This window comes from Vitis vinifera, chromosome 5 (assembly GCF_030704535.1).
Source record: "Vitis vinifera cultivar Pinot Noir 40024 chromosome 5, ASM3070453v1".
Classification (NCBI taxonomy): domain Eukaryota; kingdom Viridiplantae; phylum Streptophyta; class Magnoliopsida; order Vitales; family Vitaceae; genus Vitis; species Vitis vinifera.
In genome coordinates, this window is record NC_081809.1 from 25,556,923 (window position 1) to 25,584,895 (window position 27,973).

General features: G+C 31.9%; 2 protein-coding genes, 1 long non-coding RNA gene and 1 pseudogene across 3 annotated transcripts; 2 read left to right on the plus strand and 2 right to left on the minus strand.

Moving 5' to 3' along the window:
- Positions 1-1,974: 1,974 nt before the first annotated feature.
- LOC100266366 (protein arginine N-methyltransferase 2-like) lies at positions 1,975-4,425 on the plus strand (annotated as a pseudogene).
- A 9,910-nt stretch (positions 4,426-14,335) lies between these two features.
- On the minus strand, positions 14,336-15,968 carry LOC100252703 (chitinase 5-like). Its single transcript, XM_002275498.4, has 2 exons — positions 15,501-15,968; positions 14,336-14,979 (listed from the first exon to the last, which is right to left on the minus strand). The coding sequence occupies exons 1-2, from the start codon at positions 15,901-15,903 to the stop codon at positions 14,573-14,575; spliced, it is 810 nt and encodes a 269-aa protein (XP_002275534.1). The 5' UTR covers positions 15,904-15,968; the 3' UTR covers positions 14,336-14,572.
- A 6,137-nt stretch (positions 15,969-22,105) lies between these two features.
- On the minus strand, positions 22,106-23,560 carry CHI4D (class IV chitinase). Its single transcript, NM_001281146.1, is given in 2 exon segments — positions 22,106-22,743; positions 23,122-23,560. Coding segments are annotated over 2 exon segments (795 nt in total). The 5' UTR covers positions 23,510-23,560; the 3' UTR covers positions 22,106-22,336.
- A 2,701-nt stretch (positions 23,561-26,261) lies between these two features.
- LOC132253710 (uncharacterized) lies at positions 26,262-27,810 on the plus strand. The gene is made up of 2 exons (XR_009465595.1): positions 26,262-26,491; positions 27,418-27,810. It is a non-coding gene; the product is annotated as an uncharacterized LOC132253710 (long non-coding RNA).
- The last annotated feature ends 163 nt before the right edge of the window (positions 27,811-27,973 follow it).

Genomic DNA, 27,973 nt, shown 5'->3' on the forward strand with positions numbered 1-27,973 from the left:
TAATTCTTATCAAATTAAATTTAATTTATAAAATATTATAACTTCCTTATTATTTTTTATATTTTAATATATATTTTTTTAAATAAATTTATATTTTTAATATTTTAAAATAAAAACATTCAAAATTAAATAAAATTAAAAGGATAAATATAAAAAATATTAAAAGTAAAGTGATAATAATTTTTTAAAATAGGATTAATGAGATAAATGATGATGCATTTAATATTAAAATTATAATTTATTTAATTCAAATGCATTCAATAATGTAAAATAAATGATGATGTATATATGATTTTTTTAATATTTATATTTTTTATATTTATTATCATATAAATAATATAAAAAAAGACTTGTTAAGAAAATTATAATAATAGTTTTTATATTTTTATTAATCAATTAAATAAATTTTAAAATAAAATAAATAAAATTAATTTATTTATTCTTTTAATAATGAACTTTAACATATTTATTGTGAACATATATATTAACAAACATAAACTTGGCCCAGTGTAGTCAGGCTTCAACCCAGGCCGGCCAAAATGAATTCCCTAAGTCAAACATTTCAAACCAAACCATGACTACACTCCAATATTTTATGAAAATCAAATTTAAGCAATTAAATATTGCACAATATTCTCAATGAATTTTGTCACAATATTCTCAATACTCTATAATCCAATTGGAATTTTGTCATTTATCAATTTAATTATATTTTAATTCTAAGTCATAAATTCTTTTAAATTAATGAAATTACCATGATCATAGATTAAACTTAACATTAGAAGTACCTAAGAAGAAACAATTCTCTTATAAGAGATATCATGATGTTTCTATTCTTACCTGTCAAAATCCACTACAAGAAAAAATGTCATTCATGACATATATTTGTAGACCCCATTTTGGGTATATTCTGTGTCGTTTTGTTTTTCCAGGTGTCCAAATATCATAAAGCCACGTGTCGCTTGAAGATTGATCATCAGGTAATGCATTTTGTCTATCAAGGGAGGGGGGGCGTATTCTATTGGGAGATATTTTTTTTTTCTTGGGGAGCTTAGAGAGAAAACCAAAGAGGGAGGAGGGAGATTTTTTTTTTTTTTTTAGGCTGTTTTTTTGAGAGATTCGATAGCTTAGAGGGCAAGACACAGAGAGTGAAGCTTTCTGGTGAGGAGAGAGATTTTTCAGCCGGTTATAGAGAGATTTTGAGATGATAGCTTGAGGAAAAAAAACAGAGAGTGAAGCTTTCCGATGAGGGGAGATATTTTTTCTAGGCTGTGACAGAGAGGAGAAGCTGACTTGGGAGGCAAGACAGAGAGGGAGGGTGATTTTTGGCTGCTGGTTACAGAGAGGCAGGGGTGGGAGCTTGAGAAAAAGAAGTTGGTTTGTAGCCAAGAAAACTCTTGATGGAAATAAGCATTGCCTGGTAAGATTGTTTGGGTTCATCGTTCATTATATCATCATCCCTCTCTTATCTCTTCTTCATGTGATCATTTTACATTGTTTGTGAGTTTGCTTTGATTTGGTTATTGTAGTTTCATCCCATGTTTCTCTGTTTTTTTTTATTCAAAGATGATCTAACTGTGCTTTGATTGGTTGTTTCATATTTGAAAACCTTCTCGTATCTTGGTTCTTTTTAGAAATTTTCTAGGTTAATCCACATGCATTTGAGCCCACTGATTAAGACATGAAGTGTGGTTTTTTATGGTTCATCTCATTTTCTTCATTTATGCTCTGTTTTCGCAATTTTCTCTCTGCTCCTGGTGTTTGCACATTTTTGGATATGAATCTGCACCCTGGGATGCGAGACCATGGGATGGTGGTATTGACAAGAAAGAGCAGTGAGCTAGCAGCTCAACCTATTTTGCTGGAGAGGAGCCTATTTTCAGCTGACAATAAAACCGACAACCTAGAGTTGGGTTTGTCATTGCTCAAATGGGTTTGGCCCTGTGTCACAAGATTCACAAGTTTGGCGCAATGATGGCGGCCAAAGTTTCAGAAATAATGGAAGGTGGACTGGAATGTGTGGAATCAAGGGCTTAAAGCGTCATTTTTTTTTAACCAAAAGTCTTTGAGTTTTATTAAAATGAGTGAAGGACAAGGTGAGGCTAAAAGCCAAGTTTTTGTGAGGCGGCGAGGAAAGGCGACACTGCCAAACTGAGAGCTTTGATAGACTCCGGAGCAGAGGTTTCGTTCTTCAATGGTGAAGGCCTTACCCCACTCATGCACGCTGCCAGGCTCGGCCATGCTGATGCTGTCAAGATTCTGATTGAAACCGATGTTCCCTGGAACGCACTCTCTCCTTCCAATCTCTTTGCCGGAATTTCGCCATGGATTCCGGCCGCCAAGAAGCATTCAAAGTCCTCCTCAATGCCAGGATTCAAGCTGAATTGATCCAAGGAACAATCACAAGGAAAACAAATAAAAATGGTGATTCTGACGAGGATTATTTGGGAGATAGAATTACTTTTAGTGAGGATAAACTGATGGATTCCAATAGCAAGGCTATCATGATGGCCTGGGAGAAACCATTGATCGAGGCTCATGCAAAAACTGTTTGCTTAGGTGGTGGTCACATATTGAACATTGGATTTGAAATGGGTCATGAGAAGTGAGTGGCTGCCGAAGATGGTGATATTGTCAAAACTGCTATGGGCGCTGCAGAAGAAGCAATTTCTTCCATAAGAATGAAAAATTCAGAGAAAGAGGATTAAAAAAAAAAACGAAGGTGAAATGACGCACAGCGATTGCTCTGAAACATATCTGACTGTTGTTTTCAATGCTTCATATTCGGCGAGCTTCTATGCTGGCAAGTATCTAACTGTGCTTTGATTGGTTGTTTCATATTTGAAAACCTTCTCATATCTTGGTTCTTTTTAGACATTTTCTAGGTTAATCCACATGCATTTGAGCCCACTGATTAAGACATGAAGTGTGGTTTTTGATGGTTCATCTCATTTTCTTCATTTATGCTTTGTTTTCGCAATTTTCTCTCTGCTCCTAGCGTTTGCACATTTTTGGATATGGGACCGTACCCTGGGATGCGAGACCATGGGATGGTGGTATTGACAGGAAAGAGCAGTGAGCTAGCAGCTCAACCTATTTTTCTGGAGAGGAGCCTATTTTCAGCTGATAGTAAAACCGACAACCCAGAGTTGGGTTTGTCATTGCTCAAATGGGTTTGGCCCTGTGTCACAAGATTCACAAGTTTGGCGCAATGATGGCGGCCAAAAGTTTCAGAAATAATGGAAGGTGGACTGGAATGTGTGGAATCAAGGGCTTAAAGCATCATTTTTTTTAACCAAAAGTCTCTGGGTTTTACAAAAATGAGTGAAGGACAAGGTGAGGCTAAAAGCCAAGTTTGTGAGGCGGCGAGGAAGGGTGACACTGCCAAACTGAGAGCTTTGATAGACTCCGGAGCAGATGTTTCGTTCTTCGATGGTGAAGGCCTTAACCCACTCATGCATGCTGCCAGGCTCGGCCACGCTGATGTTGTCAAGATTCTGCTCGAAACCGGTGTTCCTTGGAACGCACTCTTTCCTTCCAATCTCTCTGCCAGCAATTTCGCCATGGATTCCGGCCACCAAGAAGCATTCGAAGTTCTATATAAGTTTTTTTTAGGCCATCTTTTCCCTTTCTGTATTTTTCTCACGGCCTTCTCTCTCTCCCACCCATTTTTTCTTTGGTTTCCTTTCTCTTCATCCAAACACTCTTTTTCTTCCTTCTTCTTCATCTTCTTTTCCTTTCTCCATTTCTTTCCCATTTTCTTACTTCTTCCTCACTTGAGGTTGTTCTGTTGTCACAACTCCTCTAATGCCACCATGGGCTAGCTAGTAACGTCCACATCGTGCTGCCTTGATGTCGAAGTTTCTCACCACAACAACTCTTCATCGACATCAAAGTCACTCCTCTCAATGTATCGCTCTTTCATCCTTAATCTTACCATGGGCCCTCATCATGCTCCTTTGTCGTCAACAACCATCTTCTATGTCGGGGATGCCACTGTTTCTCTTACCACTGCCATGAGAATCATGTCATAGTGATTTATGATCATAGATCTCAGATCTCCTCGATCTATTTTGGTATTTTTCATGTTTTATGATTTTGGCATGTTTGATAGGTGAGAAAATTTGTTTTGTAATTATTTTGGGTTTTTTTTTTTTGTTCAAAATCCCTTAGTGATAGTGAGCAAAAAAGGTAAAATTCCTCAAAGTTACTTGGATCATTCACATTCTTTAAGCCTAAGTAGTTACTGGTGTTTGCTTGTTCAAGATAATGAGTTTCACATTGTAATTTGAGATTCCTTACTCTTAGTTTGTTTGTACATCGAATGCATGGAAATGGGTTTTGATTGAGAATGAAAAAAATGGAACATTTCATGGGTAATAACATGTAAGGTAACTAGATAGTTTATAATATTCTAATATATTCTCAAATAACATGTTCCAAATTTTACTATTGTTCTTTCTTTACTATTTTTAATTCTTAATGATTTGTGAATGTAATTACATGAAAGTTGTATATTCTACAGATGACAAGAATCAAGACAATGTTCTGTATATTCTATTTCTGATTCACATGGGAGGTATTTTAAACATTGCATTTCATTTAATTTGTTGGATTTTATTCCCTACAATCATTTATGTCTTTTATGAAACTATAGGATAAACAATTCAATTAATTAATGTCTGATTTTCTCAAGCAGAGTGTGTGTGCTCTTGATTTAGACTTTTGCCAAAAGTTTAGTTTGGTTGGGGAATTCTTAAAAATGATATCTTGAATATAGATATTTTAATTTAAGAACGAAAGCAGAAACTAGTGAAGGGTCGACTTGAATGAAACTACTCTTGATAAAAACATGGGAGAATGAGTCCATTCATCATAAAGTGGACCTTGTTTATAGTGTTGTAAATTCTGATCAAATTTCTATTTGAGATGTCTTTGGGACATCATGATCTTTGTCATCCTACATCAACGAACATGGAGCAAGTCTTGCTTGAAATTACGTTTCATGTTAGTTTGTTTTGTTTTGTCTTGCTCCATGCAAGTTCTACTTTTAATTGGAGAAGCTTCTAATTTATCTCTCCAATCACTTTTACCCACCAGTTAGGACACTATCAAGTTTTTCCTTAATTTTATATTAAATCCTCCAAATGAAAATGGTTAACTGTTCTTTTGATGACTGTAAATTATTTAGTTTTACTGCTTTAAGAAAAGTAGTTCTTTGCTATATCATTCTTCTAACTTTGCAGCAAATTTAGGTGGTTGGTTCCACCTTTTATTTTGTTGTAGTTTGAATTTAGGATGGTTCCATATGTTGAATATTATGGACAATAGAATCTCCATTAAAGCAATTGTAAAGCATATATTTGAAAATCTTTATATAATGGATGTGAATTGTCTATGCTTTATCATGATTACTAACTGATATTCTAATCTTATATCATTATCTTTTTTTTTTTCAAGTCATCAACAATTTTCTTGATCTTGACAAGGTAGAACTTAAGAACATGAGAGCATGGTCAGGTGCTTATTTTGATTGGGGAAAGTTAATATCAAGATTGTCAATTCAATGCTCTCTATTTTTTTTTTTTTTTTTATCACTTTTAATGAATAACATAATCTATGTTTTTAGGGAACCCAAATTTATATCAAATCTGCTTATGTAAACATATTAACTATCAAAAAGATGTATTTATACGCAATGATTCTATTAGAATATAAGAATTATAAAAAATAAAAAATAGAAAAAGGATTAAGAAAATTAACAAGCTATCAAGAGGGTTGCATTTTAATATTTTTAACTATTTTTTCATAAATTTCATGTCTATAATATTATTAAAATTAGATGGTTAATTATGTAGTAATGAATTTCTTCAATGAATATAAACTAAGAGTGGAAATACCTATAAAATAAATAAATAAACTAAGAGTGGAAATAGGTAAGACAATGAAGAAAAATATGGATTTTTGAAACCAAAAACAAGTTTTGAACTAAATTATAATCTACTTGTGGAAACAAAAAATGATCTACCATGAAAACAATTAACAAAACATTAAAAGTTAGTTTAAACTTTAAAGAGTTAGCATTAAAAGCATAGGTCTTTAACACTATAGTTTTTTTTTTCATGTGTCATATGCAATGTTTTTAGAACCGGACCAGTCATTGAATAGGAAAAGTTACCGATTCACGGTTCACTGGCCGGACCGACGGTCAAACCGCGGTCGAACTGGTGACATCATAAATATATAATTTATAAATTATTAAAATTTAAAAATAATTATAAAAATAAAAATAATAATTTATATATTATTTAAAAATTAAAATTTTATTTAAAAATCATAAATTTATTTAAAATTGTAATGTTTTTATTAATTTAAATTAAAATCATAAGTTTTAAATCTGAAGTAAAATAATAATAAATATAAAAAATAAAAATAAATAAATAATAATGAGATCACTAAGATGTGGTAAAAAATAATTAACATATATATATATATATATATAGAAGAAATGGAGAAGAGGGGGGTTGCAGTGGGGTCGTTGGGAGGAAGGGTTTCAGTAGCACGGCGTGGGAGAGGGGGGTTGGCTTTTCCGGCACTAGGGTGGGTTCCGACGAGCAAATCTTCCCTCCCGCCTTTCTGAAATGTCGTCGTATCTACCAGAATCATTGGTTGAGCCCCAACTTCTTCGCATTCTTCCTCGCGATTGTGAGCTCCACGGCTTTCGTGGGAGAGATGCTCTGCAACTCAGTTGGGTTCGACTAGTTGGCGTGTTCGGCGGCTACGGAGCTCGAAATGGGTTCTGGTGGGCAAAAAGAGAAGGTTTTCCAGCGCGAGGGTTATAGCAGGAAGAGGAAAGTGCAGGGGCTGGGGGGTTCTAGCAGGGTCACGAGGTCTTGCCGGCGAGGACGATGATAGTGGGAGGAAAAAAAATAAAAGAAGTTGAACCGGACGATTTGGAGAAAACCATCTGGTTCATCCGGTTTAGCCGGTCCAATTCCGGCCTAACCACTTTTCGGTCCAATTGGTCGGACCGAACAGGAATCGTGGTCGGGTGGCAGTTGGACCAGTAGGACCGGCTAGTCCGGTCCAGTTTTTAAAACCATGGTCATATGTGTGAATTCTTTGCTATGTTGCTCTTACTTCCTCTTTTGATAAACTTAATAATTGTAAATCAGGATGTCTTCCATGGAGTTTAAATATTCATTGTTTTTTACATTGAATTTAAAGTTACAAAGTCAATTCAATTACAATTAGTGATATGGAAGGTCAATAGGTGTATTCATTGTATTTATCTTTTCTGATATTAAAGATAAATAGGTGTATTCTCCTATGATTTTTTTTTTTTTTTTTGGTATTTGTTGCTTATGTTTCTATTAATGTTGTGTTTATCCTACTAGGTATCCAAGAAATATACCAAGAAGAAGACAATGGTGAAGAAATAAAGACCACATCTTACGAAGATAACGTTGTACTTTTCAATTGAAGTTTGTATATTATCTTAATTGAATGTTTTTAACTAGGTTTTGTTTGTATATAAAATTAAATAGAGAGTAACTTAAAAAAGATTTACGAAATTGTCTTTTTAATATTCAAATGTATATGTAATAATTTTTTTTTTTTTTTTGCCTTGAATAGTAGTTTCTTAACATTATTCTAGGACTTGATTGTAATGATCATAATTAAAAGGTACCAAATTTAATTTAGAGATATGTTTCATATGGTAATAGGTTCATTTTCCATTAAAAAACTAAAATTATAATAAAATAATATTAAAATTTTCATAATCAACCTTGGCTAATGGGTCATGCCCAATGTTGCCATGTGTAGTAGCAATTATAAGATGTGATATCAAACATTGACATATATAAGTCAATTATGATATGTATAAAATCTAACATTGACATATGTATCTATAAACCTTGATATATGTGGGGTTAATCATGACATATATGATACCTAACCTTGACATTTGTTAGACTAATCTTAACATAAAAGTGAGTTAACCTTGACATAAGATTAAGTAATCTTGACATAATTGAATCCAATCTTAACAGATATGAAAGAAACATTAACATATCACATACTAATAAGATTTCATCATTTGTAAAAATAGAGAAAATTTTAACATATGTATATGTCAAAGTTACCTTTAAACTTTTCTTGACATTGGCATAGAGGACATATATGACAATAACCCACCTTGACAGATATACCTTATATTAATAGTGAAAAACTATCAATGAAGGCTTCTTTTCTTTTGTAGTGATCGTATCTAAACACTAACCACTATTTGTGACTAATTTTAGTAGTAAGGAATTGACTAAATTTTATGATTCCCATAACTGTATTAATAAAAGCTCATCTCGTCCACTAGATGCCTTCATGGTTAGGATGTTAATCTATGGTTTGAACTTTTGGAAGGAACATTTGATAGAAGTAGTTTAGCTCATAACTTAACACTATCAGCTTTTCCATCTAGACTTATCCCAACACAACAAAATGGTGAATGTGTGTGTAAAAGAGAGAGACGGAGAGAGAGAGAGAGACCATAGAAGTTTTGGAAGAAACATTTGATTGAAGTAGTTTAGCTGATAACCTAACACTATCAACTTTTCCATCTAGACTTATCCCAACACAACAAAATGGTGTATGTGTGTGTAAAAGAGAGAGAGATAGAGAGAGAGAGAGATGGACATAGGACATTATCGTAAACCTATATAGAAATGTGTGTGAATTACGTTAACAAAAAAGGGGCCAAAAAAAAAAAAAGGAAACACACTGAAGGGGAAAAAATCTGTGTATTACATTAACAACAAACCTTTCCATTCCTCCCAAAAAAGGAAACATGCATAGAGAGAGAGAGAATCAAAACAAAAAAATAAAGTACAGAGTGCAGTTAGAAAAACAATATAAAAATGGATTATAATTTGTTAGAGAAATGGATAGTAAAGATGTCATTTGTTATACCTCTGACACAGGTCATTCTTTAATTGAATCATAGACTATCTAGTGAACATAGTTTCAGATATTTAAGTCAAATGAAACAATTTAGTGGTATCTCAATTTCTTAAAATCATTATGGGAGGTGGTGATGATGGTGGTGGTGGAGGTAAGGGTCTCCAACGGGCCGGGCCAGAGGAGTAAGGCCCATGGCCCAGCCCTGGGCTGGCCACTTAGCCTGTTGACTGGTCAACGGGCTGGCCAGGCCAGGCCCTTAGTAAATCTAAGGCCCGTGGCCTAACCTGTGGGCCCTCAAGCTGGGCGGGCTTGGCGAGCGGGCTGGGCGGGCTTGGGTGGGTATTGGGTAAAAATTAAAATACTTTTGAGTTTTGAAAGGAAAGGGATTCGAACCCTTTCCCTTATGGATCCATAAGCATTCAAGGAGAGCTAGCCACCAACTGAGCTGACCCTCTTTTGTGTAACTATTTTGCATTAGTTATATATATATTAGAAATGTTGTATGATTTTTGAAAAAAAATAAAAGTGAGTTGGTTGTTCAACGGTCACATGACCGTTGAACATGCTACTCATAATTCATAAATATCCAATATATGACCGTTGAACAGTCTTGACATTTAAAAAAAAATAAATTAAATCCTAATATTTAAATCCCTATAAATATTAAATACCCTCAATTTTTTTCTATTCTCTCAACTCTTAAGCTCTCTCCCATTCCACAATATTTCCAATTATTGCATTTTGTCTCAAATTATTCAATATTATTGGTGGTGAAAAACAAGTATTAGTGGTTCAAAGAGTTCAAATTTGAAGAAATTTCTGCTTCGGTTCTCCAATTTAGTAACATACTTCACCTTTTCTTTTATTCATTTGTTACATTTTTATTTTACATTTATTATTTTTAGCATAATATTTTATCAATAATTATAATTATGGCAAGTGGTTCTTGTTCTTCATCTAATGCATGTGATAGCAAAAAATTTACTTCAAATATATGGAATTTTTTTTATACAATAGAAATAAATTTAGAAAATAATAAAAAAGAAATAAAAGCAAAATGTAAAATTTGTAACAAACTTCTTAGTGGTGGCTCAAATGTAGGTACAAGTCATTTAAAAAGGCATCATGAAAATTGTAAAACTAAAAATAATGTACATATTAGAAATTATATGCAATTAGGTAAAGATGAAAGCGGAAATTTAAAAACATTTTCTTATGATGAATCTTATTGTCATGAAGAAATGATTGGTTATATAATAAGAGCAGAACAACCTTTCAATTTCATGGAAACTCATGATTATACGGGAACAATGCAACGAGCTGTTAATCCTCAGTTTCAAGGTTGCTCTGGAAATACAGTTAAAAGAATTCTTATAAAAAATTTTGAAACACAAAAAGAAAATTTAAAAATTTTTTTTGCAAATTTTGAAGGAAAAAATTGTTTAACATCTGATATTTGGACATCTTTAACTCACAGTGGTTTTTTATGTATAACTGCTCATTTTATTGATAATGAATGGAAATTAAATAAAGGAATTATTTCATTTAAAATAATAAATGCTCCACATAATGGTAAAAATATAGCATCTTTAATAAATGATGAAATTATAGATTTTGGCATTCGTGATAAAATATTTACAATAACATTAGATAATGCTTCTAATAATGACGCAGCAGTATCTAGATTAAAACGATATTGGCAAATAAAAGAAAATCAATGTAAAATATTTCATGTGTGTTGTTGTGCATATATTTTAAATTTAATTGTAAAAGATGGATTAAAACACGTTGATGATACATTATAAAAAATTAGAGGCATTGTTGCGGGTCTTAATAGTTCTCAAGCAAAACATGAATTATTTTTTTATTGTTGCAAAATGTTAAATATGAAAAAAAGAAATATAAATTTGGATATGCCCACTAGATGGAATTCCACTTACAAACTTTTACAAACTATTACAAAATATAGAAAAGTAGTAGAACTATATGAAATACAATTAATTAACAATGATTGTGAAGCAGATATTGATGTATTAAATGATTATGATTGGCATATTGCAGATCTTTTAAGAGATCTTTTTGAAGTATTTGATACTTCAACAAAAAAATTTTGTGGTGTATATTATCCATCTTCAAACCGATTTGTCATGCAAATAACTAATATTTTTATTGTACTTCAAAAATATTTAAATTTGGATATATTTAATGATGCAATATTTGCAATGATAGAAAAATTTAGAAAATATTGGGGAGAAATACCTTTAATTTTTTATCTTGGTTTAATTGTGGACCCTAGATTGAAATTTGAAACTTTTGATGAATGGTTAACAATTATTTATTTTAATGACCAAATAAAAATTGAAGAAATTAAAAATGAAATAAATTCATTATTATATAATTTATATAACTATTATAAAGAAAAATATGGTGATGATATTAGTTCTATTAAATTACCACCTACATCTACAAGTTCTTCATCTTTTTATAAAGGAGCTCTAGAAATGTTAAAAAGTCGAAAGAAGGCAACAAATAGTTCTCTAAACAACACAACTGATTTAAATAGATATCTTAATATTGATTTAATTTCATTTGAAGATGATGAAGATTTTGATATTTTAATATGGTGAAAATCACAACAACACAAATATCTTGTGCTTTCTATCATTGCTCGTGATGTACTAACAATTCCTGTGAGTACAGTTGCATCAGAAACTGCTTTTAGTGCAGGTAGAAGAGTAGTTAGTGATAAACGATGCAGCTTAGTGCCGGATTCTATTGAAGCAAATATGTGTGAAAGACTGGGCAATAGCAGATAAAAGGATATTTAATTCTATTCAAGAAGAAAATATGATTGTCGATATGGAAAAACTAAAATCATCAAGATCTTCATGGATTTGCGATAGTTTGTCATCACCGCCAAGAGATAATGATTAAAATATTTTACTAAATGTATGTCATATTTTTATTTTTATTTTTGTGGTTAAAAAGTACAAATAATTGACAAATAAGTAGGTGCCAACCTGGTTGGGATGTATTTATTTTGTAGTGATGTAAACTTTTCCCACATTTTCAAATGTAATGTATACATTCAATGAATAAAATAGTTAGTAATGAATATTTTTATTAATATAGCATTTTCTATTTCTTGAATATTTATATATATATATATATATATTTTAAGTGGCGGGCCAGCCCGCTTGGCCTAAATTGGGGCCCATGGCCCGGCCCATCCAAAAATGGGCTCAGACCAGGCTCGGGCCTATCGAGCTTGGGCCGGGCTTTAGCCCACTAGGCCGGGCCGGGCCGTGGGCCGCGGGCTTTTTGGAGACCCTTAGGTGGAGGTGATGGTAATGGTGAATATGATGGGTTGGTGATGATAGGAGCAGTATGTAGGCAGTGATCGAGGCGGCTTCCAGTTGTAGCATTCATGGTGGGTGGGTGGTGCAGTGGTGGCAACCACAACGCTTGTGTTGTGTTAGTCTAAGGGAATGTCCATTTTCTTACTAAAGTAATTACCCAAGATCTCACTCATATATCACTCACATATTAATTATCAATCTAGACACTAGTTTGATCGCTTCTTAAGATTGAGAACATGTGTGACATAATAGCTTGGAGATATGGTATATCTACTTGTTATATTCAATGTAGTTAACTTTAGTTATAGTAATTAAATACAAAAATAAATAAATTTAAAAAAAAATATTAATATTTTAAAATAAAAATTATTGTTATATATAAACATGTATTTTATATTCTTTAACATATCGGAACTAAATATATTATATCCTTTTATCTATATCAATATTTTGTTAAAATAACTTTATTAATGTATGTATTATTGTTTTTTCTATCATTTTTTGAGTTTTTTCTAATATTTCTATGAGTTTTTTTATTAATTTTCACCCGTTGATATTTTGTATTAAAATATTCACCTATATTTCCCGATATATTATATCTATAAAATCAAGTTACTAATATATCTATCAAAACTGTTATTTTCATCCTTGATCCAAACCATGTATAATGTTCGTGATTAGGCTAAATACTCATAAAGACAATGTTGAATTGAATCATACATACATAAAATGTACACTAAATAAATTGAATAATCAATTTTATTTATTTGTCTCAAAATTAAATAAATTTCATCAAAACTTCTCTTATCCTTTTTAATAGTTAATTTCATTCATCTCCCCTTTGACTCAAAGTAAGGAAGGTTTTTGACAAAATTTCAAACTAATGAAGGTTAGATGTGTATAACCAAACCTTAGAAGAGGTTAATGAAATTAACCCACTAATCAATTTTTCTTATTTGACTTAATGTATATCATAACCATCTAATATAGATCTGCAATATGCTAGTTTTGTTTTTGTTTAAGCTATTAGCTTAAGTATTAGTGGTCTTGATATATATTAATTAGTACATGTTTTACTTCCTTACACTTACATGTTGAAAACAAGTACTTAAATAAAGAGCTTGAGTTGCCTAACAAGTGAGATCATTACAAGTACAAACACCAAGTTGATGACAATATACATGGAAACCAATGAGGTGGGCAATATATTGAGTTCTAGAGCTAGTGATTTATTGAATAATTGCTAAAAAAAACCTTAACCAACAATATCATGGACATTTTTCTTCTAAAATCCTTAGTATGGTCTTAAACAATACAATTAGGTCCTCAAACATAGTTTTAGAATTGTTTAAGCATTTCAACCTAATGTCTTCTATAGGGCATAATTGTAGTTCTAAGATAGCTAAATCAAGTTGCAACCGTTGTGATTTTTTCTAGCCATACATAATATTGATGATAGGTTGGTGGCATTGTAATAATTTTAGGTTTAATAAGTTTTCACAATTTTAAAACGCATTTGTGTAGTTAAGAGGCACTCACCACTCAAATAGACAAACACCATTTGTAGAGCTAGACAGATAGAGTCCCGTACTAAATTGAGAATTGACTTTGATATTATCTGTAATCACTTAATCCATGCTATATAAGTATTATTCACTCTTGATTGACATTTTTTCTTTCATTTTTTCTTTCTTTTTATTTTTCATTTCTATTTTTTTTCCTCTCAAAATTTTCAAGAACCAAACGTAAAAAGTATTTCAAATAGAAACACTACCAAATATATTCTTAATAGTTGTAACTTAGAATAATTCATTTAAAAAAAAAATCCTCCATTCCTAACTTAAAAAGCAAAATGGTTGGTATCTAAATATCCTTAAATCTCTCTCTCTCCTAAATTCCTGGCCACCAAAACTTTTAAGAAATAAAAAATAGAAGAACATGAATTTTATGAGGACTTTGATATTATATCTTAATTAAAAACACAAATTTGTGTCTTTATTATCACATAGATCCAAACCTTTTGATAGTATTAAACAATATAACTTTTATTCATTAACGGAAGGACATTATAACAATATGATTTTACAATAAAAATCATTTGTCATGTTGTCAAAAGTACTTCAAAGACTACACGCAGCATAATATGGCAAAAGCCCTACTAAGGGTCTCATACCACGTAACTCTTTATTCTTCTCATGGTTTACGTATACCCTCCATATATATAACTCAGTTGGAGTTTGTATACATAAAACTTATTAGCAAGTGAGGTTGTCACCAGGTGAAACCCCGAGCTGACTACAGTAGTCCTCGTAATACCCGACGCGTGCATTAACAGCAGGCGTGTTTCCACCATTACATTCGACAGCACCATTGATGGCTCGAATCGTGGCTCCAAAACCTTGGTCTAAGACAGAGTGAACATTGTTCATCCAAAACCACAATGCAGTCTTGAATGAAATAAGCACGTCAGTTGCAACAATTCCGGGGTTGCCCAAACCATCAAATCCAATGCTGTTTCCAGCAGCACCATAGTTGTAGTTCCATGTTAGTTGGAGTGGTCCACGGCCATAGTACTTCTGCCCGGCCACACATGGATATTGGGTATTGTTTGAATCACAATAGTCATGAGAGGCACCATCGATTTCTTCAATATAACAAAAGTCTGCATGCATGCACAAATTATTAACATTTAAGTTTACATGTATGTGAAATATTTTACTAACAAATGTACCATAATTCTTATAAAATTAGCAAAAATTTAGCATTAGTTTTCAAATTTAACCTAAGAATGACTTGCAAGCTTATTATACATGGACATGCAGAGTCAAATTAATGGCTAAGAGCAATGGATTCCGAACTATTTAAAATTCAATTAAAAAATTGATTGAAAACTATTCTTAAAATAGGTTTTGCTCTAAATAACATTAAATAAAAGTTTGTCCATTTTAAAAACAATACTAGACTGAAAACATTTTTTGAGAATTTGTTCTAAAAAAAAATTAGGGTATTTTCGGATTTTTTTTTATAGAGTAATTTTACAAATAATTAAAAATATAAAAATATTTTATATTGTACATAAGACTAGAAAGAGGGTATGCACATATATCCATGGATAATAAAAAAAAATTAAATAGTTGGAATTTAAGGCTTTATAAAGCAAGTATTAGACAAAGAAAATCTTACGTCCAGTCTCTTGTGTGACATGGGCGAAGAAAGCTGCAATCTCGCGCTTAGTACCATTGGCAGAACCATCGTTGCCGAACTGAGAATACGAATTCGAGGCATTAAGAAACGCTGCACGGGTGTAGAAATTCTTCCCAGCACAACTCGAAGCAGCTTGATTAATTATCCCATCGAAAAATGCCTGTGTCACAATATCAGCAACCGAGCTGCCACCACCGGAAGAACCATTGCCGCCACTTGAATAACAAGGACCCGATTGGCAAGTGTTACCACAGTAGTCATTGCCGGTGCCACAGTACCCGTACTTACTGCAACATTGGTCTGAGGCACACCCACAGTTCTGAGCCACTGCAGCTCCGCAAAGGGCCCCGACAAGAAGGATTGTTAGTAGCTTGGCTGCCATTTTTGGGAGATGTTTTGTGGAAGAAAGAAGGGAGAATATGTGAGGTGAAGATGAAAACTATGCTTGTCTTGGAGAGGTATTTATAGGGCAGGTAGGAGAGTTCTAGTACAAGATGGTAGTGTTTTTTTCAAATTCAATTGCAACATGCAATTGACTGAATGGAGGAGTGTGGAAAAACGGAAGGCTTTGTTTCAAATTCATAGATATAATGTACATTGCATCAATGTCCTGATTTTTTTGGGTTATCTAATAGAAACATATGCATGTTTCTCCACATACATAACAAATGATATTGCCTAACTTTGAATTTAGAAACCCTAGTAATTAAAGAAGTTGGATGAAGAAATGTTTGTTAGACATGGGAAAAAATTGCAATCAAATGACGTGTGAGGAAACTTGTTTTTGGCCTTCACTGATATCTTCTTTGGCTCAATTGGGATGTGGGGTTGGATGCAAAACGATCATATGCAGGGTTTGAAAATTTTTGCCACTCCCATCCAAGACAAGGATCAACTCATCATTTCCTTACTATGGTTGCATACCATTCTACACAAAAATGTGGGACAAACTTGGATTGAAGTCAGCCAAAATTGATGGGAAAAAAAGTGACTAGATAAAATCAAGTCAAGACTCGTTGCTAATTCAGTTAGAGTCGTTAAATTTGAATTTAACAGGTAATGACAAGAATAAGCCATTAAATTTGAATTTAACAGATAATGACAAGAATAAGCTCATCATACCCAGAAATTAACATTAAATTAGAATAATAATAAAATTTATTTTCGAACATGCCGTATGGAAGAACAGTCTTAATTTGCTTGATATGTTTACTTTTGAAGATGAATGTATTCTTTGTGGAGATTGAACTGAAGTTTGGTATGGAATTTTTGGAGTCATAAAAATAAAATTTAATATTCATCTAATCATTTGATTAAGAAGGTTAGTTCTTGAACTTCTTTTAGGATTCAATTTCTAGCACCACATCCTCCATAACAAGGCATCACAAGCAGCTCCACGACGCCGGGTCGCGGCAAGGGCTTTCAATTCATGGCCCCATGAGAAATAAGAGTTCAAAATAGAGTTGCTAATTCATGGGCCACATGAGAAAATAGCCAAAGTCTAGGTCCTGCGAGTCTATGAAGAAGTTCAACTAAAGCTGCAGTTTTAAGATACGGTTTCTAATTTATATTAAAATTGTCATTTTTTTTATGTGATTTTGAATGTTTCCTTGAGTCACGAAACCATGTAATTATCTTTTTTATTTTTTCTATCTTAAAAAAATTAGACTAGCTATTGTTTTGCTTAAAAAGGCCAATTGATTCAAAATTCCATATTCTAGTAAAATCCGTATAAAATAATAATATTCTTAAGATCAAAAGAAATTATTTTTTAATGGGTTATTGATTTAATAAGTGAATGATTTATTAGTTTATTGATAAGTAAATTTTTTATTAATTCAAAGAGAGTATTATGTTTTTATTTCAGGTTTATACATGAAAAATATATATTTAAGATGACATTTTATGCATTGTAAGAAATTAAGGATGAGGTTGAATTTAATTTAAGTATAAAGAAAAGGCACACAACTTTAGACGCATATTTTAAACTTAGTTGATGAGAAAATAGAAATCACAAAAAATTATTTAATATTTTATTATTGATTCTTGTTTGTTATTGGTTTATGTACTTCATTAATTTAAATCTTGAAGGATTTATAAAACAAAATTATTATCTTTTACATATAGCAACGTTATTAATATAGTATATTAACTTGATTTGAGACCATAAAATTTTATTATTTAAGCAAAATTATTAATTTATCAAACATTTATTTATTGAGATTATTAGAGTTTGGTAACCCGAATTCTATTTAGTCCGACTCAAAAAGCTCACGGTACAACATATGGAGTGAAACTAAAATTATGAGATTTTTGGATGGTCTATGGTCGTAGCAAAGGGATCGAGCTTATGTAGTAATCATTCAAATCTCTCATTTTTTGTACTAATTTTTTTATATAATGGATTTTCTTCTCCACTACATGTGATTTTTCCTGTGTAAGGCAGTTTTTCATGTAAATTCGTGTGTTTTTTTTTTTTTTCTTATTACATATTCACGTTTTTCCATAACAGAGATTTTATTATAGAAGTATACTCAATGCCAACCTCTTCTACTCTAATGTTATCAAACACACCACTCCTACGCTATTCATTAATTTCCTATATGCAATAATACCCCATAAATGAATGAGTGGATGGCATTAGAGCACTAATTTCAATAGTAAATTACTAGCCGCCCTACCATTGTTTTCTTTGGTAGATTTCTCCATATCATTAGTGTAAGAGTTTGGTACCTAAATTCTATTTGTTCTAACTCAAAAAGCTTGTGGGTCTGATCCCATGACCTATGATTGATCTAAGGGTTTCACCCGCATGGTATGGATTTGCTTTGTTATTGACTCTCATGAATTTCCTTCTCTATTCATTATTTTTTTGTCTAAGATTTTATACATTAATCTATAGATTCTTATTCTTTTATTCTTTTATTACCTTTTCTCGTTTTTGTGTTACAAATATATACTTTACATAGATCTTAATTAAATTCACAAATTTGTATCTCTATTATCATAGAAGTCCAAAGCTTTTATACCGATAAATTATATAACTGAATAATACAAAGCTTTTAATACTAATAAACTATATAACTTTTATTCATTGATGGAAGAACATTACAACTGATTTTAGGACAAAAAATCATGTTCATGTTCTCAAAGTTACTTCAGAGACTCCATGGGAAAACCCTAAATAGGATTTGATACGCATTTTTCTTATTTTCCTCGTAGCTCACATATACTCCTCATATAACTTGGCTAGGGTTGTTATATTATTGTCTGCCTTAGCAAGCGAGGTTCTCACCGGGCGAAATGCCGAATTAACTGCAGCAATCCTTATAATACTTGAGTCGTGTGCATTAACTGCATCCGTACGTGTTTCCACAATTACATTCAATAGCACCATTGATGACTCGAATTGTAGCACCAAAACCTTGGCCTATGACAGAGTGAACATTGGTCATCCAATACCATAACGCAGGCTTGAATGAAACAACTACGTCAGTTGCAACAATATCAGGGTTTCTCAAGCCATCAAACCCATTGTTTTTCCGGCAAGGCCATGGTTATAGTTCATGTTAATTGAAGTCATAGTATTTCTGCCCAGCCACACATGGATATTGGGTATTGCTATTATCACAATTGTTCTTAGAGGCACCACCTATTTCATTTATGGAACAAAAGTCTGCCTGTACAAATTAATAATATTAATTCCATGCAACATTTGTGTGAATTCATCATAAAATTAACTCAGATGTAGCATTACCCGTCAAATTCAAGTTAAGATGGCACCTATATAAGATAGGATAGCATATGATTTACCTAGTGATAGATGACCATTTTAATTTTTTTTTTTTAAATGATTAATTCATAAACATTTTAAAGCCCCAAGGGAAAATAATTACCTTTTTTTGGGGTCCAGCATAAATGTAATTCATCGCCTTTTATCATAATATATATTTAGGTGAAGCATACACGCAATCAACGTTCCGTGAAAGTATACTTAAAATTAACTTTTTTTGGATTAATAGCTCGTAGATGAAATTTTTTTTTTTTTTTTCTTACTACCATGCTTTCTTAAAAATAACTCATTTTTCTATCTAGTATGTATATAATTTTCAGGTTATTTACCATATTATTTAGGTATGAGTAATAGTTGTGGAGACATATCCAAAACTTAAAAATAATTATTTGATGCAATTTAGGTAAAATAATTGTTTGAGGCATGCTTAAAACCCAAAAATTATTTTGTGATGAATTTGGATTGAGCACGAATGTAGTCATATATCATATTTATTTAGATGAACCTAAAAACAACTCATTTTAGATTAAGGATACATGCAATTAATACTATGCATATACAATTTCATCCTCATTTCCTGTACTACTGGAATACTCAGAACTTTTAAGTCAATACTTTGTAAGTATAAGTTATTTTAATAAACTCTAAGGCTATATTTGGTTCCCATAAAATTTGAGGGAAAATATAAGGAGAAAAAAATACAAAGGAAAAGTAGAAGAAAAAAAAATGAAGGAAAATAAAAAACTATATTAAAAGCCAATAAATTATTTTTTTTATTACTTCAAACTCATTTTATTTATTTTAACTCATTAATATAAATATTAAAATATTAAAAAATACATAAGTTTTTAATTAGTTTTAATTATATTTGATTTTCTTTTATATTTTTTATAAGAGAACCAAACATGAAAAAATCATTTTTCTTGATTTTTTTTTTTTTCTTTCCTTTGTATTTTTTGGTAACCAAACATAACCTTAATGAATAATAACATCAACGTCTTGAATCAAGCATACATGCATGTTTCTCTAGTGACATGACAAATAACATTGCATAACCTAGAACTTAGTAACCCTACCAAGGATTTTTGACAAAGAAATGTCTCTTATATATTTCAAAGCACACGTGTATCATATTTATCTTATCTGGCAACACCTATCGATACTTATCTTCTTTGACTTATTTGGATTGCATGTGGGGTTAGACGTAAAAAAATCGGATGCTTTGAAAAAAATTTCTCATCCATTTAAAACATGGACCAATTTATTTTCTATTTGTCCCTTTTAGATGGGACAAAGATAATTAATTTCCATCGGATAAGACAATGCATCATACTATTCAACCTAAAAAATTAAGTTAGACAAACCTTATAAAAGATTGCCAAACTTGATGGAGAAAGGTGACCAGATAAAATTACGTTAAGACTCTTTGCTAAGCTCTTGATGACTAAAATTTGATTGGAGCCGAAGTTAACAGAACTCTTTGCTTGATATATTATATATATCATGACTTAGGAATCAATTCATACCACCGCAGCCTGGCTGGTCCTAACCAACACGGCATCGCAAGCAGCCCCACGGCACCGCGTCCCGCCAGGTGTTGTCAGTTCATGGTCCCCATGATAAAATGTTTGAATGGGTATGGATTATGTGTGTTATTATATATCAAGCTAAAAATATCAAGATAGGAACATCTAGGTTGGATTTTATAAAAATATCAAAATATAAGACAAAAATTTTAAGAAATATATTTTTGTGAAGGTAAAATTTTATTTAAATAAATTTTAATATTTTAAATACCTCAAATGTTTAAAAGTGATTCCTCTAAGAAGCTCATAAGAATCTATTAAAGCGAAGTGTTATATCACAGACATAAATCAAGGTATAGGTGTTGGAGAGTAAATCTTTAAGATAAAGCGATCAAGTAAATCTGTATACTTTGATCTTATATGGTAAATTATAAATTAGAACTCTTAGACCACCGTGGTTTTTTGTCTCCATAATTAGTATGAGGGTTTTCTATATAAAAATTCCTATGACCCTGACTTGATCTTTGATTACTTTGAATATCCTTAATATCTTCAAGTTTTAATTGGGGCTAATTTATTTAGGCCATTCTCCCAAAAATACTTTTAGAGAAAACAGTTTCACCAAAGCCATGTTTGAATCCTGAAAAGTCCTAAGAAAAGAAAAAAAAAAATACTAAGGAAAATAATTTTTTTATGTACTTTGGCTTCACCATGGAAAATATGAAAAAAAAATTAAAATTAATTAGAAATGTATACATTTTAAAATTATTTAAACTTTAAATAGAAGAGAAAAAAAAAGTAAAATGAGTTTGAAATAGTATATAAAAATAATTTATTAATTTTAAATTTTTTTTTCTTAACTCTTTTTTTCTTCTCTATTTTCTTTCCCTCAAATTTTTCAATAACCAAATATAGCTTAAAAGTATTTCAAATAAAAACACTACAAAATGTATTCTTAATGGTTGTAACTTAGAATAATCTGTATTTTTTTTTTTTAAAGATAGATTTATCCGAAAAAATAAAATAAAAATCTCAATCCTACTAACCCTTTTTTTACAAAAATATTCGACTCCTAACTTAAAAACAAAATGCTTCGTATCTAAATATGGTTAAATCTCTTTCTCTCCAAAATTCCTTGCCACCCAAAATTTTTAAGAAATAAAATATAGAAGAACATGAATTTTATGAGGACTTTAAGGTATTATACCTTAATTAAAATCACAAATTTGTGTCTTTATTATCACATAGATCCAAACCTTTTGATAGTAGTAAACAATATAACTTTTATTCATCAACGGAAGGACATTATAACAATATGATTTTACAACAAAAATCATTTGTCATGGTGTCAAAATTACTTCAAAGACTGCATGCAGAGCATTATATGGCAAAAGCCCTACTAAGGGTTTCATACCACATAACTCTTTATTCTTCCCATAGTTTACGTATACCCTTCATATGTATAATTCAATTGGAGTTTGCATACGTATGACTTATCAGCAAGTGAGGTTGTCACCAGGTGAAACCCCGAGCTGACTGCAGTAGTCCTTGTAATACTGAACGCGGGCGTTAACGGCAGCTGTGTTTCCACCATTACATTCGACGGCACCATTGATGGCTCGAATTGTGGCACCAAAACCTTGGCCTATGACAGAGTGAACATTATTCATCCAAAACCATAATGCGGTCTTGAATGAAGTAACCACGTCAGTTGCAACAATTCCAGGGTTGCTCAAGCCATTGAATCCAATGCTGTTTCCAGCAGCGCCATAGTTGTAGTTCCACGTTAGTTGAAGCGGTCCACGGCCGTAGTAATTTTGACCGGAGACACATGGATATTGGGTATTGCTTGAATCACAGTAGTTATGAGAGGCACCATTGATTTCTTCAATATAACAAAAGTCTGCAAGCATGTACAAATTACTAATATTTGAGTTTACAAGTATATGAAGTATTTTGCTAACAAATCATAGTCAAATTAACGACTAAGAGCAATAGTAAAATATTTTTAGAGTATTTTTAAAAATATGAAAAATATTTTAATAACTTTTGTATTATACGACAAATGTGAAAAATATTTTTTCATATTTAAATTTATAAATAAAATTTTGTCTTTAAAAATAATTATAAATTATTTTTTGAAAAAGTTGTCGAAGAAACCTAAAGTTTCATAACTAAAAATAAAAATAAAAAAAGAGTATTGGGTATATAAAAATAAATAAATAAAATAAGATAGTTGGAATTTAAGACTTCACAAAATATTAAAAAGGGAAAATCTTACGTCCAGTCTCGTGTGTGACATGAGCGAAGAAAGCTGCAATCTCGCGCTTATTAGCATCGGTAGAACCATCGTTGCCGAACCCAGAATACGAATTCAAGGCACTGAGAAACGCTGCACGGGTGTAGAAATTCTTCCCAGCACAACTCGAAGCAGCTTGATTAATTATCCCATCGAAAAATGACTGTGTCACAATATCAGAAACCGAGCTACCACTGCCGCTACTTGAATCACAAGGACCCGATTGGCAACCGTCACCGCAGTAGTCACTGCCGGTGCCACAGTACCCGTACTTACTGCAACATAGGCCTGAGGCACACCCACAGTTCTGAGCCACTGCAGCTCCGAAAAGGGCCCCAACAAGAAGGACTGTTAGTAGCTTGGCTGCCATTTTTGGGAGATGTTTTGTGGAAGAAAGAAGGGGGAACGTGGGAGGTGAAGATGAAAAATATACTTGTTTGGGGAGGTATTTATAGGGCAGGTAGGAGAGTTTAGTGGTGTTTTCAAATTCAATTGGAACATGCAATTGACTGAATGGATGAGTGTGGAAAAATTCCACACTTGCACTTTGGCCATATATGGTATTGGTTTTGAATTTATCAGTATGTATAATTTTATCAACATTTCTCATGTACATTGAATCTATGTCCTGAATTTTCGGGTCATATAATACAAACATATGCATGTTACTCCACATGATACCGCCTAACTTTGAATTTTGAAATCCTAGTAATATTTGAGGAAGTTCAATAATGAAATGTTTGTTATTGCACGCCATTGTAATGACGTGTGAGGAAATTTATCTTGGACTGAGTTGGGTCGTGGGCTTAGATGCAAAAATATCATATGCAAGGTTTGAAAATTCTTTCCATTCCCATCCAAACCAAGGATCAACACGTACATCATTTTATTTTATTTTTTTTATTTTTATTTTTTTGAGGACAGGCCGACCAAACTTGATGCTAAATAAAATTACGTCAAGACTAATTCCTAACTTCTAGAGAGCTAGAATTTAATTTGACAGGTAATGACAAGAATAGGGATCATCATATCGAGAAATTAACATTAAATTAGAATAATAATAAAATTTATTTGCAGGCATGAGGATGGAAGGCGATCGAGTCTTAATTTACTTGATATCTTGGCTTATGAATATGAATGTGGAGATTGAACTGAAGTTTGGCATGGAATTTTTGGAGTCATAAAAATAAAGATTAGGAATCAATTTATAGCACCACAGCGTCCACCACACGGCATCACAAGCAGCCCCACGACGCCAGGTCGCGGCAAGGCGCAGGGTCGCGGCAAGGCGCCGGGTCGCGGCAAGAGCTTTCAGGCCATGGTCCCCATGAGAAATAAGTGTTCAAAATTGACTTGTTAATTCATGGTCCACACGAGAAAATGTTCGAAGTCTTGGTCATGCGAGTCTAGAAGTTCTACTAAGCTGCAGTTTTAAAATAAGGTTTTCAGATTTACATTAAAATTGTACCGCCTGTTTAGTCAATTTTTTTAAAACTTATTTTTAAATTAAAAAAGTAAAAAATAATTTTTTAGTGTTTTATAACGATAAGGGTGTTTGATAAGTTGCTTTTACAAATAAATAATAAAAAAATTTCTTAGATAAGTTGTTTAAAAAAAATTCTTTTTTGGTTTTATAAAAATATTGTAAATTCAATTTATATAATATAAATTAAATTTAATTCAGTTCTTATTAAATATATATATATATATATATATAGTTTTTTAATTACGAATATATTAAAAATAATTTTGAGTAAAATATGAAAAATTATATTATTATAAATATAAGTTTATCATCATTTAATAATTGACATAATGATTTTCTTGACATATTTTTATTTGTATAAAATAAACAAAAGATTGTTACCTTAATGCAATGAGACTTTCAACTTGTTTATATTTTCTTCACCACAAAAATAAAATTCATCTTCAACAATATTAAGTTACGAAAAATCTTAAATTTTCCATTCTCCTTCCTATCAAAATGATTAATAAAGATTAAAAAAAATGTGTTTTGTACTCTCTAAAATTTATTAAATTAAATTGTGATAAATATTATATGTAATATATTTAATTCATTTTTATCTTAATTAATTGATTTTTTTCATTAGGTAGTAAAACTATATAAAAATTCTCTTTAATATAATAATGTATTAATTTAAAAGAATTGCGAAATTTTTATATTTCTAAAAATATATAGAATCAATCTCACTTGTACTTTTTTTTTTCTTTTTTTCTTTTTTTGCAACTATCATATATTACATCTTGTAGCCAAGTTTGACCCTTAAGTCTACCAAACACCACCTTCCACATCCACTACCCAACCCACTCTCACCTCTCACATTTTCCTCCCAACTTCCCTTATAAATCATTAAAGACACCACTCCCACCCTATTTATTAACCCACAACGCAATGCCCCATGTGCAATGACACCCACGTGAGTGAGTGTATGGCATGTAAGAATGGCAATGGATCGGGTTTTTTCGGATAACAACCCCGTCCCACCCATAATGGGACAGAGTTCAATTTTAATAAACAGGTTTTGAATGGATTTGAGAATTTTTCTTAAAACCCAGATTGGGTTCGAGTATTACCCTACCTCGTCCCGATTATATATAAAATTAATTTAATTTAAATTTTAAAATTAATTTAATTTAGTTTTTATTTTACTATTTTTAATATATAAATAATAATAAAATATTTTTAATAAAATAAGTTATAAAAAAATAATAATTTAATTATTTATAAAATATATTTATTTTAATGTAATTAAAAAGTTTAAAAGTAATTTAAAAAAAATTAAATTCAAAAAAAAAGTTAAAAGGGGCGGAACAGGTATAGGAATTTATCATACCCGTTCCATTTAATTTTTTAAATGAGATGGGGATGAAAATTATTTTGAATAAATGGAGCTGGGTTGGGATGGGGGCGACCCGTCCCGAACCCACCCTGTTGTCATCCTTAAGCATGAGAGCACTTATTTCAATTTACATTACTAGCCATACCACCATGTCTTTTCTTATCTTTTCATTGTCTTGTTCTTATGGAGGTAGAGCTCTCCTTTTTTCCTTTTTTTGTTTTTTTAATTTAATTTGTTAGTATTTATCATAGAAATCCCAAGCTTTTTATGCTAATAAACTATACAAATGAATAATCTAAAGCTTTTATTCATTGATAGAAGAACATTACAACCATATGATTTCAGGACATAAATCATGGTCATGTTCTTAAAGCTACTTTCAAAGACTACATACATACCACATATCTCTCATTTTTCTCATAGCTCACTTATTGTCTTCGATACATAACTTAGCTAGGGTTTGTACATTGTTGTCTACCCTAGCAAGTGAGGTTATGTTGAGATATTATGATATATTCTAGGAAAGTCGTTGTCTAAACAATCGAAACTGTAGATTTCTAGATTTAACTTCCAGGACCATTCCTCCAAGAGGTAAGGAGGTTAACCATACGCAGTCATTTTCACACAATCATAAAGAAAATTTATTTCCATCATAACCCGGTTTATCATTCATGATATCATTTGAATCAATGGTTTTTTCATCATCCACTAAGGAAATTTTGGTCCCCTTATGTACCTAACTGATCAATCCAAGTAATACATGGTAGCTACCAACTGGACATGTCCCATAAGCGTTTTGCATCACGAAATTTAGATAGGGTACTCTTTACCTCGGGATCGATTGTGTTTGTAATCCAAGAAACCAACATTGCATTGACGGTGTTCCAATCAGATTGGGTATATGGAGGTTGTGGTCCGGTGATAGTGTCTTCCAAAAATTCGAACTTGCGGCGTGCCTCCAATGCCAACTGAATATCGGAAGCCCAATCATCGTAATTGTCGCTGCGTAAGCGAGTGGGAGTGATGAAGTAGCCTGGTCGGTCTCCTGTGCCGAGAAAAAAAGGTGAATTCATCTCCCTTTTAGGTGGCGGCAATGGTGGTTGTTCATCGTCGCCGGCCATTGTTTTATTGTGTGTGCATGTCAGTGCTCTGATACCATGTAAAGTGTGATTAAAGGGTCAAAGCTTAACCCTAATTGATATTCATCCATGTAAATATATAGTACATCAAGCAAACCTAATTAAGGGAAAACCGTGAGTTTAGGAAACAATCCTAAACAATATATAGTACATCAAGCAAACCTAATTAAGGGAAAATCGTGAATTTAGGAAACAATCCTAAACAATGCCGTGAGTTTAGGAAACAATCCTAAACAAGAGCAACGACTTTCCTAGAATATAACATAATATCTTAACAGGTAATCACCTGGTGAAACACCAAATTGACTGCAGTAGTTTTTGTAATACTGGACACGTGCATCAACCGAGGACGGGCTACCACCATTACATTCAATAGCACCATCAATGGCTTGAATTGTAGCACCAAAGCCTTGGTTTACAACAGAGTGAACATTGTTCATCCAAAACCATAACGCGGTCTTGAACGAAATATCTGCGTTGGTTGCAACAATTCCAGGATTGCTCAAGCCGTTGAACCCAATACTTTTTCCAGCAGGACCATAATTGTAGTTCCATGATATCTGAAGTGGTCCACGGCCATAGTACTTCTGCCCAGCCACGCATGGATTTTGGGTATTACTACTATCACAATAGTTCGGAGAGGCACCATTTATTTCATTTATGTAACAAAAGTCTGCATGTACAAATTAATAATATTAATTTCAAGCAACATATATGTGAATCGAGTCAAATTCAAGTTAAGATGCAACGGATATAAGATATGATAGCATATGATTTGACCTCCACCGTAGTCATGTCTAACTAAATTGCTAATAGGAGGAATATACGTATAAA